This window comes from Physcomitrium patens, chromosome 24, assembly GCF_059467195.1.
Source record: "Physcomitrium patens ecotype Gransden chromosome 24, ASM5946719v1, whole genome shotgun sequence".
Taxonomy (NCBI): Eukaryota; Viridiplantae; Streptophyta; class Bryopsida; order Funariales; family Funariaceae; genus Physcomitrium; species Physcomitrium patens.
Genome location: NC_143433.1, coordinates 13,443,578 through 13,458,811, shown reverse-complemented (window position 1 = coordinate 13,458,811; position 15,234 = coordinate 13,443,578). Strand labels below are relative to the sequence as shown.

The 15,234-nt window shown below is 39.2% G+C and overlaps 2 protein-coding genes across 12 annotated transcripts; one reads left to right on the top strand and one right to left on the bottom strand.

Annotated features, from left to right (window-relative positions):
• Window positions 1-244: 244 nt before the first annotated feature.
• On the bottom strand, window positions 245-11,344 carry LOC112276642 (kinesin-like protein KIN-14C). Of its 11 annotated transcripts, none has more exons than XR_016500466.1 (24): window positions 10,912-11,344; window positions 10,652-10,717; window positions 10,239-10,396; window positions 9,459-9,596; window positions 8,717-9,110; window positions 8,166-8,305; window positions 7,881-7,958; window positions 7,550-7,627; window positions 7,286-7,387; window positions 6,778-7,083; window positions 6,066-6,147; window positions 5,865-5,960; window positions 5,561-5,743; window positions 5,319-5,425; window positions 4,843-5,021; window positions 4,422-4,586; window positions 3,638-3,891; window positions 3,198-3,361; window positions 2,731-2,958; window positions 2,380-2,550; window positions 1,634-1,976; window positions 1,122-1,324; window positions 846-901; window positions 245-744 (listed from the first exon to the last, which is right to left on the bottom strand). XR_016500466.1 is itself a non-coding variant. In XM_024508124.3 (24 exons), exons 1-23 carry the CDS (start codon window positions 11,204-11,206, stop codon window positions 852-854), a joined length of 4,050 nt encoding a protein of 1,349 aa, XP_024363892.1. In that variant the 5' UTR covers window positions 11,207-11,344; the 3' UTR covers window positions 245-744; window positions 846-851. The 11 variants fall into 11 exon arrangements, 9 of the variants coding, with proteins under 9 accessions (XP_024363892.1, XP_024363894.1, XP_024363893.1 ...); XR_016500467.1 differs by having other exon boundaries at window positions 2,380-2,538; XM_024508124.3 differs by having other exon boundaries at window positions 1,634-2,046.
• Window positions 11,345-12,076: 732 nt separating this feature from the next.
• Window positions 12,077-13,885, top strand: LOC112276645 (NADH dehydrogenase [ubiquinone] iron-sulfur protein 4, mitochondrial). Its single transcript, XM_024508134.3, has 5 exons — window positions 12,077-12,285; window positions 12,577-12,662; window positions 12,813-12,942; window positions 13,346-13,375; window positions 13,552-13,885. Exons 1-5 carry the CDS (start codon window positions 12,118-12,120, stop codon window positions 13,606-13,608), a joined length of 471 nt encoding a protein of 156 aa, XP_024363902.1. The 5' UTR covers window positions 12,077-12,117; the 3' UTR covers window positions 13,609-13,885.
• The last annotated feature ends 1,349 nt before the right edge of the window (window positions 13,886-15,234 follow it).

Here is a 15,234-nt window from a genome sequence, read left to right as displayed (position 1 = left end):
TTTCAGTTTGAAGTTGTTGGTAATTGTCAAGAGTAGTCGTGTTTTGGAAAAACAAGACAGCTTTTTACCTTCGAAATTACTGTATCCATAAATTGATTCATGATTTGATGCAAGTTAGCAATTAATTAGCTTTTTAGTTTTTTATAATAGAATTAAACAAAAATATAGTTATTTACATGATTTACAAAAACATGAATAAGTTTATGCATTGAAAGACTATAAAGACTTTTAGGATGAGAATGGGTGGTTGTCAAAAGAAAAAAGTTATTATTAATCAATCGGCACCAGGATGTGTGACATGGACAATGTGGTCTCTGTTTTCTCGTCTCTTGGACGTGAAAAAATTGAACTCGGAATTTCGATCCACGAGTGTTCTAAAATCGAAGTGGATGGAAACAGTGGCTAATTTAGTTAGTGAGATTGAAGCTGCGCCCGCAACTTGAGGGTCGAAAAACATTTCGACATTTTTTGAGCACGATCAAACATGATAGATATGTTTCTACTTCTCAACATTAGAGTGAATATAATTTATACGATCAACGAATCTTCATTGTTTGCATCGAGGATTTCTACACTGGAGACAATGAGCAAATTCTTGAAAGTGTATGTTTTCCATTTTGAAGCATTGGTTTGAATTTTCAGTTTTCTTCGGTCATCGGCCATCTCGATCATCCAGGTTCCTGATAGTCCTTGGTTGTGGAGAAGTCAAGCTATTGATTTCTGGCCAGCTTCATTCTCTGGTATCTGTGTACCAATTTGGCAGCGTCATTATAATCCAGCCATTCTACTGTAGATATGACACAAGCAGAGGGTTCACCACGGCCAAAAGATGAAGGAAGACTTACTGACGATTATCTCCAGGTGGTTAACAATGCGGCACTCGTCGCCGACCTTCTACTGCCTGCAACTCGACAGACATGCACACACAATTCCACCGAATGAAGAAACATGCAGTAGAATTTTATCATTATCGTAGACATGGTATACTCCACCACAACCACCATGAAGCTCTGTTAGGCACCACATCCAAGGATTTGCATTGCATATCACTAGTGAACATTTGCACACAGTACACGGAAATCTGATGACCAGTAACGACATGTCAGTTCAAGATGACATACTAGCTTGTTCAACCTCTTGGTTGGGATTTCCGGTGGGGAGTGCATTCCGCTTTGCAGAAGTTCTGGTATCAGAAGTACAAGCTTGCCCAGCAGGCTTATGTCGACGAGATAGTCCTCCTTTTGATTTACAACCCCCCCTCGGTGGTGAGACCTTGAAAGTACTTGTGTCTGGAGTGGTAGACGCCTCATTTTTAATCATATACCTGTCCCAAGGAAAACACGTGACACGAGAATATATTTCAAGAATGCTTGGCAGAATCAAGATGTGTATGTGACCATGAAGCGCAACCACGTACTATGCATTTCTTTGCTCTCCACACCACAACGACGATCGATTCCACTAGAGTAAACATGTTTGGTATTTTTTTATATGGAGGAGAGCGATTTCAGCTTATTAATGTGCATTGTTAAGACTGCCCAAAAGTGTGTCAAAGCTTACAAGTCACGAGGTATACAAGTAATTTTTAATTAACTGAGAAAGTGAATTGTGGACCTTAAGAAGTAAAACTTACTTTCGGTTATGAAGGGGTCGAAAAGAGCTAGATCCCACTTTCTTGTCTTGTTCCATATGGCTTGATCCAGAGTTATCAACGTCAGTTGAAAAACAGCTATCAGAATACAAACTTGCACTATCAGCCTCACAAGCACCCCGACAATCAAACGCTTCATCATCTCCAAAACCCTCATCCAGGACATTCTTCAGTAGAAATGGATCATCTTGCGCAACAATTCTACCCCCAATATTCTCCAGTAGTATGGTTTCGAAACCTCCACATGTAGGCTCCTCATTACTTTGCACATTTGAGGGGGCTCCGATCCGCAAACCACTCTGCATAGGGCACAGGTTGAAACGCCCTGTTCCAGCGTCAAACGTTTTAGCTCCCGCACTGTGACGTTCATTTTCAATCTTTAATTGCTGACAATCCTGGAAGGAAGACAAATTATCATCTCCAGAGGACTGAAATGTATCAGTTGATTCCTCACACATATTCCCTTCACGTTGCGAAGGTCTCGATGGGGTGGGGGTATCATAGATGCTAGATGAGTTCCTTGAGTAATCATACATTGTTATTTCTTCATGGTGAGTAAGACCTGTTTTCAGTGGCTTACTCAATAGTTCAGCATTCATGAACTCAGAAGCATCATGCTCCAGTAACTTGTCATTAGGAAAGGAGCCAATATTTTTCCCAATACCCTTTTGACGACTTTTAAGCAGAGTGAGCTTCTCAAAAATGTTGACAGCCCCGTCCCCACTCACCTCAACTTGAATTCTGTTTTCTGAAGGGGAATCCGACGGTGAGCATGCAGAAGGGGACCCGAAGTGCTCTGCCAAATTCTCAGGGACATGGCCAGTTTTCAAACCAATTGAAGTGGACGCCTTCTTTCCCCCTGCTATTTTTGGCGTAGGTTGACGTGTCTGCTCCACAAACTTTGGTTGGTTCAAAATTACACAACAGTCCCTTATATGACATAAGAAGACATGACGAATTGGGTCGACTCGGCAAGCAGTATGCGTCGGTTACATGCGCACAACTGCCAGCGTAATGATATACATTGTACATCGAACATCCTGAATAGGTACTTTGAATCAAGATGGAAGTAAACATACCTCTACATTCGCATTTCCATTTTCATTAGTCATCTTCCGGCTCTTTTGATCTTCATTATTCTTGCGTCGATGAAGTTTAGATGAGATCGTTGGCTTCAATCTCGACTTATTTTCATTGTTCTCCCCCTTCTCAAGTCGTTCAATTATCATCTGAAGATTGGCTATCTCGAACTCTTTTCGGGCTACCTCAGCATCTTTCTTGGTAATCCCATCTTTGAGTTGGCTGACCTGTGACATAGAAATATGTGATTATTAAGATGTGAAGCATATGAAGATCTCATGAATCCAAGTGTAAATGGCATAGAAAACTGCTAGTAGCATAGATGCTTTCTCGTATTACTTGGTTCAAAAACTTCAACAAGGCTAGTGTAGATGTAGGTCAACGGCAGTGATCCAAATTATTCTTTATATTAAAGATCCCGCTGAAATGAGCACAATCCTAGGTTCACTAATTTAAGTCCAGTAACCTGATCCTTCAGATTGGCAATCTCCGCACATTCCTTGTTACTCCGAGCAGCACCAAGTTCCACTGATGCCACTCGTTCAGCAAATTTTAAGGTGCTAAGAGTCTCTCCAAATGATTCGACATCTGGACTTATGTGCACAAACATCAAGGTCTTCGCTTGCCCCCCTGTCAGCATGATATCATGAGAAACAATACATGTAGAGGGAGAGTGCTAGTAAAAATTAAGCCACCCTCCTCACAGACTCTATTTCAATTACCTTTAAAGAGTATAATTAAGAGAACATTGATTTGTGAGGCATTTCAGATGAACAACGTTCGTCCTCTATCCAAGCATGAAGACATAATTCTTCTGAGAAAGTAATGCTTATCAAAACATAAGAAATCATTGAAAATAACAAGGAGACAAAGAAAAAAATGGCCACGTAAGTGTTCATAACACACCTATAGAATCCTGGAGGAGCTGAGTGAGTTTGCTGTTCCGGTAGGGCACATGACCATTTTTCTGTGCCAAAGCAGAGATAACATCACCCAGGGCTGAAAGAGATTTATTGATATGTTGAGCCTCTTTTAGTCTGTCTCCAGTTACTTCAGATTTATCCACTCTCTCACTTCCAGCTAGATCAACAAGATGGAGTGAGCCTCGAAAAACAGCTCCAGAATTCAAATCTGTGCCTTGGACGTGCACTGTTAGCACACTGCAAACAACAGGAGTCCCAGTTCTTAGTTTTTGGCTAAGGATTAAGAGCCCTGTAATCCACATTTTGACTGGAGCGACTTCAAAAAAAAACAGTTGAAAATGTCCCAGGCAAGGAAGTATAGGAGAAGCTGGAGTTGTATACACCTCCATGTCCCGCAATGAAAGAATTAAGATGAAACAGAAGAAACAATTAATTCCAAGTCAAAACGATCACTTCCAAGTTAGCCACAGGACTCTAACAAACGAGTTCTTAGTATTGTGTTCAGTTGCGTTGTTCGATGATTAATATCTAGGTCATTTATTATCAATCGCACTTCTAAAATAAGTGTGCGAGGGGGGGGGGGGTGTGATGGAGGAGGGAAAAGCATAAAGCTTTACGGATTAACATAGCTACAACCTTGGTGAATCATGAACAGTATATGCACACTGAAAGCAGACAGCGTAGGTCAACACTGAGGAGAAGAGCAGAATTGAGTTTGTCATACCAAAATAGGAAAAAAATAGACGAAGCACAGCGGTTTTACTTACCTGTGGGATCTGCTGCTCCGGTCATTCAGACTTGTAGATCCAACTGCTCTATTCTTTTGACCTAATTTCATCAGTTCCAAAACATCATCTGTTGATCTCACAGGCATAATATTCGCGTCAGGTACATTTAGTCCATTCAGCTGCGAGTTATTCCGAATTTCAAGCGTTTCAAATGTCAAGGATATTCGTGTAAAATGAATCTAGATTACCAAAACCCACATACAACTACCTCAAAGCTAAAGTTATGAATATATAACCGCATAGCTCCTTGGCTGCGAATATTTAGTAATAAGAATCGTCCCTGTAAATGAAACGAACAAAACCCACGTGAAGTAGTACAAAAGAATTGGAGCAACTCCACAACGACGACGAATCAGCAAAACTTAAGCATTCGATCCCTGAAAGTTCTCAGGAAGGATATTTCTTGTGACTACCATCAGTGACGAGAAGATCACGAACTTGCTCATTATAAATCTCTAGCATCTGCACTCCAATTTCGTACCGAAAAACATGAACTCTACTCTGAGTTATAAAAAATAGGTCATTGAGGGCTCTGTAGTTTACTCCCCACGTCGTTGGTGTCAGGTTATTGGGACCGCTCTGTATTTGACAGGTACATTTAAAAATATTAATAGGATAAGGAGGGCACCAAAGAATTTCTTAATGACATAAATAATTGCATGCAGAATGAACTGTTCCAGGGCATACTCTAAGAGAAATTGGTATTCACCTATATTTGCAACGGCTCTAAAATACATGAGGAATATAACTTCGAAATTATACAAATGAACCGTAAGCATATCAACGCAACTTGAGAATCTGATATGTGAGGCACGCACTTGAAGCGCTTGATACAAATGGAAAGAACTATGAGAAGATTTGTGAATTTTAACTTACCATGGTGAAGGTCTTCCCAGAACCTGTTTGCCCATATGCAAATATGCACACGTTGAATCCATCTAAAGCAGATCGAATCAAGGGCTGTGTGTCCAGAAATACTTCTTCTGCAAGAGCGCCAAAAATTAGAACAAAGAAAGATGAGGGAATAGACAAACTTGGGGCGGCATTACAAGAGCATGAAAGCTTAGAGATTAATATGAGACTAAAACCTATGACGAGATTCTGAAAGTGTATCTTACCTTGTGAAGCGTTCACATTAAAGCATCGATTAAATACAAATGACCGCCTGGATTCTTTGCCTGCTAGTTTTATGGGATTGAGGAGTATCAATTCTCCATTCTCTCCAACATAGTCAATAGTTGTTTGTCTTGTAGATTCTTTAGTGAGGAAAGGCCTCACCCGGCAATAGACACGAATATTGCCTGAAAACTTCATCATATACATTTACACATATTGTTTAGGCGAATCCAAATATGTAAATAGGACTGATCTGATGCACAAATTGACAAAAATCCTGAATACTTAAGTTTCAAGCTAGAACACCTTTCAGATCTTGAACATCATTGTAGAGCTGGCGATTCTCAGCTAGCACCTTCTGATAACCAGATGCTGCTACAATCAGATTTTGAAGATCTTCTTCTGCACTTCAATAGCGGTTGGTGAATGTATGTACGCGACAAGATGTTTAAGAACGCTTAAGATGTTTCAACGCTTATGTACACATCTCAAGCATTGAAACGTTACCAAGATGCTTCAGGTGCTTCGTGCAATCAAACTGTATCCTCAAAACCTCTTCCTTAGCACCCAGTTGGGCCCACCTGAGCTCCTGCAATCATGCTTGCGATCACATTGTTGCAGTTAAGACAATCATCAAAACCGTGAGGACGCAATAAGTAAAGTCTCGCTCAATGAACGAGTGCTACGATACTACTACCACAAATGGTACAATTAAGCTAAGAGTTCATTTGATTGAAGCATCGACGACGAAATACAAGTTTCCTCAAAGAAAGAACTTGAAGGGAGTGAGGACAAGAAAAAATGTTAAAACAATTAAAATAAATAAATTCTAAACAACATCATCGATGCATAGTATTTATAATATCTGCTTCGAGGCTTACAGAAGAAATCACGTGTAGAAAAATTGGTCCGAAAATTACTTAAGTGTTTTCAAGGCCATCATAAAATCCTCTTAACTTAAGCTATGACCACTTAGGTCTTAGCAGACGTAGATGGACCACATAAAATCTGGGACAAAATCAGACTTCACAACCTCCAGTGCAAATCACTAGAGGAGGTATTCAAGTTTCATGGTCAGGTGTGCATAACGTTACTGACATGAATAAATAAACTATTATCAGGAATCTCTTGTATTAGTCCGATTCAAAGCTTTTGTCAGAGTATGGAACAGATTCGATGCAGATTAATTCTCAGGTAAAATCAAGATTCCTCAGAATACCTTGAATTCTTTCACTATCTTGGTAAGAATCTTTCCCCACTTGGCATCCTTTTCTCTTATTGCGGTTTTCATCCTGCTCGTTGCATCGTCCATCTCTTGCATTGCCTTACTAGCCTCCGTAAGCTGTGATTTTAGCGTCAGTACTTTCACTTTATAGTTCAACATAATTTCTTCCTTCTCTTTCTCGGGATGGATGAAACCGTCGTCATTCGGATGCTTATTATTGTCCAAAAGATGTTTGGAATCTTGCACGGCTGCGCACTTTTGATTGTTTATCTCCTCCTCGTCTACGGTACTTTTCTCCACCTTCAGAATAACAGGAACAGCCATATTTCTTTTGTAAATTGACTTCTCACATGAAGAGCAGTCAATTGACACAAATCTCCAACAGAAATATTTTGGAACAAACTTGACGTTGCTATACGAACGAGGTGTCTTCTTACAGGCATTGGTATACCTTCTAAGGTTGCACAACAATTTAGATCCGCATCGTGGTTAGTCAAATTACTTTATTCTCTTCTTGTGTGCCAGCAGCTAATGCTTCTGAAACCACGCTCTGCGGCACATGTTTCTCTTCTCGTACCATCATATCCTTCAGGGTACATTTCATCTGCAAGAATAACACGACATTTAGATGCTACCACATGAATTACCTTGTATTACAAGAAAATCCAATCTGGCTAATTCATTTCCAGCTTTGACGTCACAAGCAATGGGGTAAATACGCAAGTCCGCTGTATGTTTTGGACATGAACAATGATGAATTTATTGCCTTCGTGACTTGATTTCTTTGAGTGAGAAGATGATGCTCGAATTCCTCCATGATCTTCCGCAGCATTAACTCCACAAGCTAAAATTGCAAACAGGACACTAAGAATCAAATTGATATGTGCGTGTGCGGTGTCGCACATGAAGCGAACGTGACCAAAACTTGAGTTGCCTACACTAAGAGAAGTAGGAGAAAGAAAACTAGCCTGACCACCTTTTAAGTTGTCAACAATCGCCAACTACCACACCGTGAATAACTGATACTAAACATACTTCACACGGCAAGCAAGAAACATCTCCAAGTTAATTGGGACTGAACGTCAGGATAAACGTACCATGGGCACCTCTTCAGCTGGTTTGTCACCTACAATAGCAGTTATAAGACTCAGGAGTGATTGAGAAGGGGCATTATGCTGCACACACACAAACACAAACAAAAGTTTTTACAAGAATGGATGTCAAATGATTTTAGTGACTTAGGGGTGTGAATCCGATTATGGGTGTCCAGTTTTCCCACAGGAACCCTATATGGCTTAGGCAGCAAGCAAGAAGTATGTCAAATAATTTCGAAGTAAACATGACCCGAAGTAATGTGTTGATACTGTCCTATGATCACGTACATCACATGACAGAGTTGCTCCTCCAAAAGTTTCTGTGGCGATGGGAATAGCCGTAACCGTCTCCTCGATTTGTTTCGCTTTCATTTGAAGAACCTCGCTGAATTTATGTCGAATGTCTTTAAGCCAAGTTGTAGTAGAGACTGCACGATGACATCAACCATTGTGGGAAATGCTGTCATACCTCAAAGTCAAATCAGCTTCCTAATATATTACAAGGCTCACATCAAACCTTGACATAACACCAGTTCTTTTAGATGAATGTAAACGGATGGTTTCACTAGTGCATGTGCTCATTGCGGTATCGCAGGAGAGGGATATGCAATGCTGATTAGCATGTGTAACACAATTTGAAAAGTTACAGGATATTGAATGCTGATTTGAAACCACTACAATCACCCGCATCCCGAAAGCGAAGAAGTAGCTGATTTTGCGAAGTTACTAGAATAATCATCACTTCATAGTTGATTTCAGTCTCAGACTATATTATTACATCAAAAACTACATTACTTGAATATTACATTCAAATTGCTCAATTGTTCCATTGTGTATACCTGAAGCATCCGGATTTAAAGCCCTCTCCTCATTCTTTCCGTCAAAATAATTCCGACCAGAATGACCAGCGCGCATAATATCAAGTGGAGTTCCATTTTGTTTGACAAAAGTAGGATGATTAATTGATTGGTCTGGTGAAGAGGACAACGATGTGCCATCTAGGGAATCCTGATCAGTAAAAATCCATTTTCTTCGCGAGTTTTTTGAACAAATGTTAGCATTCTTAGAATGATTCGAGTATGTTGCAGATAACGTAGCACACGATTTTATTGAATCGGCAGGGGATTTTAACCTCCAAAATCCAAGCGCGCCACCTTGCTTCCAATCATGAAATGATTTTAGTCCCAGTATACAGTCAACCAGCTTGGCAGATGCATTTGAGGACATGGGACCCTGCCATTGCATTCACAGTTATGAGTCCAGTGGGGAGGAACAAGCTTCAGTTTCTATATAGCAGCACTTCTCGATCCCATGCTCATGACATTGAAAACTATACCAGGATAGTATTTGCAAAAGGAAGTGCACGAAAGTGCAGAAAGGCGACTTGATGTGTCATTTCGGTAGAGATAGCAGCACTTCAATGTGTTTGACAGAGCTTCTCTGGGAGTATCACAACTTCACATACAGATTTACATGTATTCATGCAAAACTCAATCTAAGACTAAGAAGAAGCTAACCGGCTTTACATTTCTGAGCTGCTCTGGCCATTTCTAACTTAACAAGAGTTTTGTCACTTCATACCTTTTCTAAATCAGATGCTTCAAATACAGGCAATCCCATATCCTCGATCGCCATTAAAAAGTTTCTGACGTTATCATAATACAAGTAATTGGGTAGAGCGAGTCCATCAATCTGTGTTGGATTTGCTGGATCTTCAGACTGAATGGATCACATAATCGACAGTGTATTGTTCCAAAATTAGTAGCAGAAACTTCTATTCGTCTTTTACTTCTCCACACAAAACATGAACAGCCAATGCAAAATGAGAAAACACAAAATAAAAATAAAAATAAAAATAAAAATGCTACGTCGATACGGCGATCTATCCAGCTCATGAAAATGGAATGCGAGTTAAAGAAAAAATGGCAAAACATTTCGACTTGTAGGACAGGCTTTATATTTCACCGCTACGCATGTAGGAAACCGTCCGCAATTAGGAAACGACTCACGAAGTCCAGTCCAGACCTTCGGTAAATTCGCTAAACCTTATGTGCAGAACCAGAAAGGGCCCGAAGAGGCGCAGAAGATACCTGCGTTACAGGCAAAGATTGTTCTTAGGGCAAATACTAATGGACCCTCTTGTCACCCCTAATTTTATCTCTCGATAAAGAATATATGTAGACTGGATCATGGTAGATTGAGTAACGAACAATAATATTCTCTGGAACACTACGTTTATGTTTCGAATCCACTTCGAAAGCACGTTAATTGAATGCATTAACAGTCCACAAAGAACCCGCAACGCGGCAGTTCATGATCACAAAAGGATAACATAATAGATTTCAATCCATGTGTTCCTACCTTTGGCACTGAGCCAGGTTGAACAATGTTGATGACCTCACAAAGAATGTGACCATTTTGCAAGTACACCCTTAGGTCTTCTACAGTAACCGCAGCAGGGAGAGATGTGTTACCAACCATGGTCTGCAACCATTGTGCTGCTTGCTGCCTCCTGGATGCTAGATATCTCAATTACACACATATGTCAAAAGTTTGGGAATTGACGGAAGGTACATAAGAAACTTTTCAACGGATTTGGGGAGGGCAACGGAAAATCAATGAGCTGGAAAGTAAACCCAAGGGCTGAAATAAGAGAATTAGGGTGGATATCCTGTTTAGGAATCATCAAGCGAGGAACGAGCGAGACTTCACGATCACGACCATTAATTTGCTCGGAAGTTCAATATTGTAAACCGAGCAATTCGAAAACTCACCAGCGTCCTGATGGTTGTCGATGCTAATTGCGTGCTTCGAATTTCTGATTGCGTCAACCCGGTGTCCTGCAAGCATTGAACATTAACCTTCTACACAATTAAAAGATCAGTTGTGAGAATTTTTGTTGGGGTGTCTCTTTGTGATAAAAAAGGGCCCCGAATTCCGGTTTAAGAATAAGCTACAGAGAATGTTCCTCCATTACAACAGCAGTTTGACCTAGAACCAGAAGTAAAAAGACAAAATCTTAAACCATGCAAACCTGCTTCGTCGGCCCGTCTTGCTGCCATTCGTGCTTCACTCAATTTCACTCCCATAGCCCCTCTTCCACTCCCGAATAGATTGAGATCAAACGTGTATTCTTTCAAACCATAACTATCTGGTAGTCCCGTTAGCATCTCACTGTTCGAGTGACGCCCATCAGCAAATTGGAGAGTGTTGTTTTCCGCATGAGAGGATAAAACATTTGATAATGCATGTTCAACTTCATCACTTGAAGACCAGTAAGGGGACTCATCTTCTGGAGCAAGGAATGAACTCGCTGTGGAGTCATGCATGGCCCCTTCGCAGCTCTAAACAATTGAGTGCCGACCCAGATAGCAAACATGAATCAAGCTCTATGACAAGGGATTCGAATTTAGTCTAGAATTCGACAGAGACTTGCAGCGAGTCGGATCCATGCCGGAGGCATAACGTCGGGCGGTTGCTCATTTCCAATACCATTCATGCATATTGAGAATTCAAACTAATTATAAATGGATGTGCGAGACATGAAGCCGCTCCAACTACAATGCTGGACATCGTGGTACATCATTCACATGGACAAGCCAGCAAGAACCCAGCTCACACACCATATAACAGTTAATTTTCACCCCGGCTGTCATAATCCTCGGAGCTATGCGTTTGTAATGTCAACGAATCTTGACCTGTAGAGGCTGTGCAACGTCCGCATCACTGTCAGTTATTTTGTGGCTTCTACCCGCAGCAGGTTAAGTCTAACAAACCTTGAAAAAAAGGCTTTCCTACAATGTCTGTACAAATTCAGGGGATCTACAGAACGGCATTTCCCAACATTCATGGTACATTGGCAGCTGAGCAGTAGAGTCTAGAAAGTGACATGGATAGAACTTCAGTATTCTATACCATGAATTGATGGCCTACTGGTCCTTACGGAGCTCATTGCTACGGTGGCATAGCCCAACTAAATGTGGTGATGATTATACGTTCGCCATCAATCTCCTGCTGTCGAAATCCGGTCATTCGGATACTATTTCACTCGACTTTTTTTTCCAGCCTTGCAGACGAATGATACCCTTGTTTCATCTGGGTATCAATTCTCGAGGTCAGCTTATTTCTAAAAATGTCAAAAGTGAGACAATCACACTGTGTACTGTCGACGTTTCACGAGAGTTTGTTTTACGGACTCTTTTGTGATTCGCGCTGAATACGGTTGCAATAGGACTTCGCTATGGCGGTTCGCAGGTTGCTTCCCTCTGCACTTCGCTCTCGGAGCTTTTGCTCATCCTCAGGTGGTCCTGCCCAATTGAGCGGTGTTCAAGAAATCGCTAAGCCGGCTTCGACCCATGGTGAGATTGGCGAAGTCTCTGGCATTCCTGCAGATCAACTTAAGCGCAAGGTGAGCTGATTGTGCATGCTTCGGGCTCCCGTTCTCAGAGGAATTTTTCACCTCCCGTAATTTTATCTAGAAAAAATTCCAGATTATGGATCAAAGATTCTGCTCTTGTTAATCACGTAGTGCAAAACCCTAATGTGAAAGTTGTTGTTGTTTTTTTTCCGCTACCTACTTGAATGGATTCCTTTAAGATTATGCGCTAGTTCGGTTTCTGCCATAATCATGTGTTAACTTGAAGCGAGTTTGTACCATTTCGGTTTAGTGAGTTCAGATGGCTTTCTTGAAGGATTGCAGGTGGTAATTTATTCTCCTTCCCGTTGTACTACGCAATCAGGGCCGGCAACGGACAAATGGAAAATCAGCTTCGAATCTGTTAACAAGTAAGCTCATCATGTCTCATTTCTTCAGTCAGGGCAGACGCTGTTCTTCCAACACTGTAGAAGAAATCGTCGCTCTGGCTTTTAGTGTTTTAAAACTATGCCGATGGGTAGTAGACTGACACATTTCCTGATTTCTCTTCGTGCAACTAGATGGGAGAATCCTTTGATGGGCTGGACATCAACAGGAGATCCTTACCAAAGTGTTGGTGAGGCATCTCTTAATTTCGATACCAAGGAAAGCGCAGTAGATTTTGCCGAGAAGTATGGCTGGCAATACACGGTTAGCTACCGACAACCTACTTTTGCCATCCCTCCATAATCCAAAAAAGGTCATACATGAACTGAATTTAGAACTGAGTTATAAGCAGGAGCGTTTCTTGTGTTGGGAGTTCAATATCCTTGGAGATTCCATTGCTGAAGTAATTTCCTCTTCAGTCAGGACCTATCAGTAGATGACCTACGTGAAAGGTGGTTTATTATGCATTTTCACGTATTTTTCATGTTGCAAGCTCGAACTAAACCCTGTTGTTTTTACTTGTTTGTCTACTACTCCTGAGGTCGTTCAATGTTGTCAATGTAAATAACAATGCAAGTAATTGTATTTCGAGTCTAGAATTGTAAGATTTCAGAAGAGAATTCTTTGAGGTCTGATTTGATTACATATTTTGTCGCTTATGCTGCAGGTTCGGGAGCCTCACCAGGCTATACTTAAGGTTTGTAACTGAGTCTTGTTACTACTGTGAGTAGAAGTTTTGTGTTTGGGCTTACCATTTTTGTTGACTATTATAGATGCATTTCATGCCATGAATTCATCCTTCGCCATCTGCATTATCAACTTGAAACAATTTCAAACATGGAGCCAATTAAGGTCGTGTTGCGTTTTTTGCAGCCAAAGGCATATGCAGACAACTTCAAATGGAAAGGCCCTGTTCCAGAGTATGATTAATTCTAATCATCTCAGTAGTAGTTTTAAGACCTCTTGATGCACCCCTTTTTCGATTTTTTGCTCTTTATAAGAATTAAAACTACTCTGTTTGGTTTTAGACATAGATAATACCATAATAAGAAAAACGTCTTTTTTTCATGTGATCAAGAACTCTCTGCGGATGATTTAAAAGCAGGTGTAGCAGCCGCATGTAAGTGTGTGTATGGTGATTGGAAGTCACTGTCACTCGGTTATTTACTTTGTTTAGTAAAATCCTGAAAATATTGTTTTGACTTTTGATCAAGAGTTTCCTATTTTTTAATGATAATACGCTACTGAAATTTCCATACATCACTGCATTAATGTGAGCGTTTTTTTCATTGAGAAGAAAGTACAAAGAAAAAAGAAACACTTGGTTGGAATCTTTGTGGTGTTTTCTGCAGTTCAGGGTAAATGTGGTTACATCCATGAAGTAACATATTTTTCAGCAGTGATGTTAAGTTTATGTTAATCGATTTTTCTAACATTCTTGAATCATATTTGTTTGAAGTCACCCAAGTTCTTTACCACCTTGCAATGCCAAATTTAGTAGATTATAACACCTAAATGTCTCTCAGGATTTCTTGTTTTGTTCATCTTCTTGTATTCAGATGTTGTTGTTTTTTATTTTTTTATTTTTTATTTATTTATAATTAAAGCATTCAATTCATAGAGATTAAAAGATAATAATGACTAATCAAATAATTGACACAAGTTCTATTCATAGAGGAAACGTGTTTTTAGAAAGAGCGAGTAAGTAAGTCATTTAATAATATATAGTCTTCCACAAAAAGTATAAATATTGTTCCTATAAGATTCCAATTGCTAAGAACGTGATTCTATTGAAAGAATGATGCTCAGGTTTTTAGAACTTTCAGAATCTTGTGTTAGTTCACAATTTTAATCATTACAAAGCTTGTAAAGACATATTGATTTTTTTATTTTTTAAAAATTAATTTTTTTTCACCAGATTAGCCTCAAAACAACAAGAGTATCAATTTAGTAAATAAACCTGATACAAAAAGATGTTACCTATATTAAACCACCCACAACAAAAAGAGTGCTATTGATATATATGCAGATAAGAATTTATTCAAATTTTAATGATTTCATTAAAACATATATATAGAAGGTTTGAATACTATTAAAGTTCACTTTAACTGTCTCAATATAATATAAATATCTTCTAATATTTAAATTTAAAATACCCATTATTTTTTTAAAGTATCTTCTTTTTGTTTTAATAGCATATCATGATTTTTTAAGACATTAGTATTAAAATAAATATGCAACTGCATTGTAATACATCATCGAAGCTGTCTTTAGTTTTTTCTCCAACTTGTTTCTCAAATATTATTCATTTATGGTTAGTATAACTTATTAACTAATTAATTCAAAAACTGTTATTTAAATCATGAAGTTGTACAATGTAATAATGAACACATTACAATTAATGTTGATATAAAAAAAAATTCAAAATTGATTCTTTAAAAAACCAAAGATTTTATAAAAAATAGTTTTACCATATCTTTTTAATTCATTTATAATATAAAAATATATTTTAAATTATTCAATTATAATAAATAAAATCTAAAATATTTTTGTTTT

Bases quoted from the DNA above. Each gene is read 5' to 3' on its own strand.
- LOC112276642 (XM_024508124.3), bottom strand. From the start codon at position 11,206: ATGCATGACTCCACAGCGAGTTCATTCCTTGCTCCAGAAGATGAGTCC. The intron at 5,961-6,065 runs GTAACGTTTCAA...ATTGAAGTGCAG, and splicing joins GAAGCACCTGAAGCATCTTG to AAGAAGATCTTCAAAATCTG. The intron at 5,022-5,318 runs GTAAGTTAAAAT...TGTCAAATACAG, and splicing joins CTGGGAAGACCTTCACCATG to AGCGGTCCCAATAACCTGAC.
- LOC112276645 (XM_024508134.3), top strand. From the start codon at position 12,118: ATGGCGGTTCGCAGGTTGCTTCCCTCTGCACTTCGCTCTCGGAGCTTT. The intron at 12,286-12,576 runs GTGAGCTGATTG...GAAGGATTGCAG, and splicing joins CAGATCAACTTAAGCGCAAG to GTGGTAATTTATTCTCCTTC. The intron at 12,943-13,345 runs GTTAGCTACCGA...CTTATGCTGCAG, and splicing joins AGTATGGCTGGCAATACACG to GTTCGGGAGCCTCACCAGGC.